The 3914-nt window shown below is 41.6% G+C and overlaps 1 protein-coding gene across 1 annotated transcript; it reads right to left on the bottom strand.

Annotated features, from left to right (window-relative positions):
• Positions 1–972: 972 nt before the first annotated feature.
• On the bottom strand, positions 973–3810 carry commd2 (COMM domain containing 2). Its single transcript, XM_058638025.1, has 6 exons — positions 3697–3810; positions 2957–3034; positions 2647–2729; positions 2453–2527; positions 2265–2363; positions 973–1935 (listed from the first exon to the last, which is right to left on the bottom strand). Exons 1-6 carry the CDS (start codon positions 3764–3766, stop codon positions 1717–1719), a joined length of 624 nt encoding a protein of 207 aa, XP_058494008.1. The 5' UTR covers positions 3767–3810; the 3' UTR covers positions 973–1716.
• Between the last annotated feature and the right edge of the window lie 104 nt (positions 3811–3914).

The raw sequence follows: 3914 nt of genomic DNA, 5'->3' as shown, positions 1-3914 counted from the left end.
GGTCAGGTGACGCCTGACACCGCCTTGTGTGGTGGACGAAGACCCGCCCCCTAAGCCGCCGCTGATTGGTTACATTCAAATGTATTTGTATTCATTATAGAACACAGTTATGAAAAGAAAAGTGAAATACAATAATATGACATTGAGCACTCATTGTCACCTCTGCCTTTGATTTAAAGGCTCTTTTCACTTTCAATGTGAGAATTTCTTACTGACACTTCCTCTTCTGGGCTGAAGTTATTTCGTTTTGCCACATTACAAAGTCCAAAGTTCCCGCACAAATTTTGAAGTCTTTAATCATGGTACAAAGTTCTTACGCGCAGATCGAACAGAATTTGCAGTTCAGAGTTCCTTCAACGCAAGCCAAAGTTACTCAATGGAGTGCTTGGTCTTCTTCTATTAACATTTAAGCATTTAGCAGACACTTTTATCCAAGGCGACTTACAAAAGAGGAATAAGCTACATAGAAGAAAGGAAAGAACTCCATTGGACTGAAGATGGGTCTTCAAGAGCTTCAAATGCTGTTCAAAGTTCCTTTAACGCAAGTCGAAGTTCCTCAATGCAGTTCCTTTTCTTCTTAAAGGTTCAAGGGGTGCAATGCTGCCCTTCACGGTTTAAATTCTTCTCTTACTGTTCAATTTTAGCAAAGTTCCTCAATGCGGTTCAAAGCTCCAAATAGCGGGAGTGGTACGACGGTCTCTTACATAGTAAGTTTGAAGTTTTGAAGCCTGTCAAGCAACTGGGACTAACTAGCAAACAGTCATGACCCAAATTACAATATCAGTCAGTTAGTAAACTCATAATTGTTGGGTAAATTAATTAAAATTTAATTTCATGCAGAATATTTAAACACATCTACACATAAATCTCAACTAAAAGGTTTGGACAATGGTAACAGAAAGACAATGTCCCATAGTTTTCCTGACCAGTCAAATACTGAGATTTACTTTGACAAACCACGAGTACGACATGTTTCTCTCTATCGCACTTTAATTCAAACACTGTAGAAACATTATGTACAATACACTCAATACTATTTGGCCCATTTTTTCTTTTTCCCAAAGGTTACAAAACAATGAGCACTTGCCAGTCTGTCGAGTAAAAAGGTTACACTCCCCCAAAAAAGGCACAAATAAATCTTGTATTTATGATGTAGTTGGACCATAGTGGATCCCAAAGACTATCATCGGGATTAAGGTCTGGAGCCGGATGTATTCTGGCACTGTCGTCTTAGAATATGCATGAAAAACAAAGGCCTTCAGTATTTTAAGGTTGGCTGACCTCATTTTTTCAGCAGTGTCGCTGAACCTAGACCTGACCAACTGAAGCAACCCCAGATCATAACACTGCCCCCTACAGGCAAGTACAGCAAGCACTACTACTGGTACATTCCATTTACATTGGAAGTCAGAACTAGCAGTGACATCTCTTCCATGTTGACCGCATTCCTACTTGAAACGTTGGATAAAATCATGAGCACAAACAAATCTTGATTTAGCCAATATTTTGCGCTGTTAACGATAAAAAGGGTTAGTGGGTTGGGGGGGTCCTAGTTGAAGGAAGTTCCGACTTCCGACTACAACTGGAACGCACCATGAGCCAAATACTAGAGTATGTGCTTGTTTTGGGGGCGGGCAGTGCAGATCCAGGTTTAAAGGCGGGAATGTTGTGTTTGTCTAGATGATGGGAGGCAAACAGGAAAATGACCAGTGCAGGTTATTTGATGTTGCGTAATATGCGCCGAGAGTGACTGGTCTTCATGGCGGCCAGGGCCGCCTCCAGTGTGGAGATGAGGTGCAGCAGAGTACTGGGGTCGGTCTGCAGGACCACGCTGCTGCTGCTGCTGCTGCTGGTGATTTCACCTGTGCCTCGTTTTAGGAGCAAACGCATCATCAGTGTGGGAGCCACCTGCTGACGGATGGAGCGACTCGCCAACTGGCAGGAAAGACAACCAGAGAGGGAAGAAAAGGGTGCAAAAGTGTGAATAAAATTAACCTTTAAAGGGTCAAAAAGACAGATTATAGATATACAACAGTCGTCTGTCTTTTTTCTGTCTAAATATCACACCCACAAGCTCACAAAGTCTGATACGAACAGATTTAATGAGACATCAGTTTAATAGAATTCATTATTTACAGACTAAACTTGCTGCAGCTGTATGGACTTTTGTGGTCTGAGCTGAGCAGAAGGTCCAAAATCATATATATTTATTTATTTATTTATTTATTTAAATCTACAAAAGACAGATGGAACAACACACACACCTGTACGTCCAGTCTCCACTCCAGGTTGTGGTAGGCAGGCAGAGTAGATGGCAGCTGACTCAGGATGCTGCGGATCTCACTGTGGTGCTGCAGGTAGAGCTGACACACACACACACACAGTTAACACTACAATCAAATGTTTGATCGATCACACGTTTTCACACAAAAGACACACATTTTAAAGTCACCTGTAAGAGGATCTGGTTGAGCTCGTCACCAAACCCCAAAGCTAACACTGAGTCCAGGAAATCCACTTCAGAGATCTACAGAGAGAAAGAGGGGGGAGGGGAGTTTATGGTTGTGGTGAAACAGACTCTACAAGGTCACAAAGGTCAGAGTATGAATCTGAAGTATGAGGAGTGTGTGTGTGTGTGTGTGTCACCATGTGTTTGGAGCTCTCCGTCATCAGGAACATCAGACCTTCCACTCCATGCTGCACCAGATCCACAGGGACACACAGCTTCCCTGCAAGCAGCAGTGAATTATGGGGTCAATAGTGTCATGTGGCGTAATGTTCTCTGAAATAGTGAGCACTTTATGAGCTTTATGAAGTTTACAGACAGAAAAGGCTGTTTGACAGTGAGATGTGGTGAATTTAATCCTTAAGATAGCGTATTGATATTAAAGAATCTGCGACATCTGACAAGGAAAAAGGTACTATAACTACAGATCAGAGTTGATTCTAGTCTTACTTGCTGCTCCCTCATAGATCTTGGGGCTGCTTCCTCTCCTCAGGAACTCTAATGCTATTCGACCAAACTCTGCAACAACTGAGGATGAAAAACATTAACACACACACACACACACACGCACACAGGATTTATACAACATGAATCCTGGTCAGAATCAGTGGATCAGATATCGGACAGATATAAATGTATAATCCAAAAATTCTATATGTTGCATACTTCACTATGCACAGACTGCAAAAAATGTAAATAAAAAACCTACATGTATGTTATGCATTGTTACTGTCTGCTTTTAATTAATTAGATTTGGCATTGAAAATAAAATTTGGTGTTGTAGAAAAAGTTGTATTGACACTATACGTTCATAAATGGTTTTAAATGATATCTGCATCGTACTAAAATCGGATACTCACGTTTGTGATATCGGTACCAGACTGCTTTTGCTTATTCTTAATGACATTAATTTATCCATCCGATATCTGATTTTGAGCAGTATTCCACCCCCACTAAATACACTGGTTTACACGGGAGTAAAGCAGACTACACTTGTAGCGGTGTATTTACATATTAAAACGTGTACAATTGTTCCTTTCTGTAATTAATGACCTGGTTCTTGTGACTAGTGAGTTAGAATGACTGTAAAACTGTGTGTGTGTCAGCAGACATTCAGCTGACCATCACCACACACACACATAAACACTGACACAGAGAGCAGAGCAGAGCCGTAATGGCGGCGGTTTTACCTGCAGTGTCGACATTTAGCAGAAACGACAGATGTTCTTTATGTTCTTCAGATATAACCAGCAGCATCATTCACGGGACTACACACTCATTCACTCACTCACTCACTCACTCACTCATACAAACACACTCGGTGATTTCTTTTTTTTACCACGGCTCCTTCTTCGTTGGTGTCTCTGAGCCACTTCCTCCTCCCCCTCCTTCCCGCTCGTTGTTCTTC

The sequence above is a fragment of the Solea solea genome, chromosome 9 (genome assembly GCF_958295425.1).
Source record: "Solea solea chromosome 9, fSolSol10.1, whole genome shotgun sequence".
In the NCBI taxonomy this organism is placed as follows: domain Eukaryota; kingdom Metazoa; phylum Chordata; class Actinopteri; order Pleuronectiformes; family Soleidae; genus Solea; species Solea solea.
The sequence above is the reverse complement of the archived record's forward strand: the minus strand, read 5'-3'. Positions and strand labels throughout refer to the sequence as shown.

What these genes read in the sequence shown, in the direction of transcription:
- commd2 (XM_058638025.1), bottom strand. Translation starts at nt 3,766, where the DNA reads ATGATGCTGCTGGTTATATCTGAAGAACATAAAGAACATCTGTCGTTT. An exon ending in GATCTATGAGGGAGCAGCAA is followed by an intron (nt 2,730 to 2,956) that starts GTAAGACTAGAA and finishes TGCTGCTTGCAG; the next exon opens with GGAAGCTGTGTGTCCCTGTG. An exon ending in CGGAGAGCTCCAAACACATG is followed by an intron (nt 2,528 to 2,646) that starts GTGACACACACA and finishes TTCTCTCTGTAG; the next exon opens with ATCTCTGAAGTGGATTTCCT.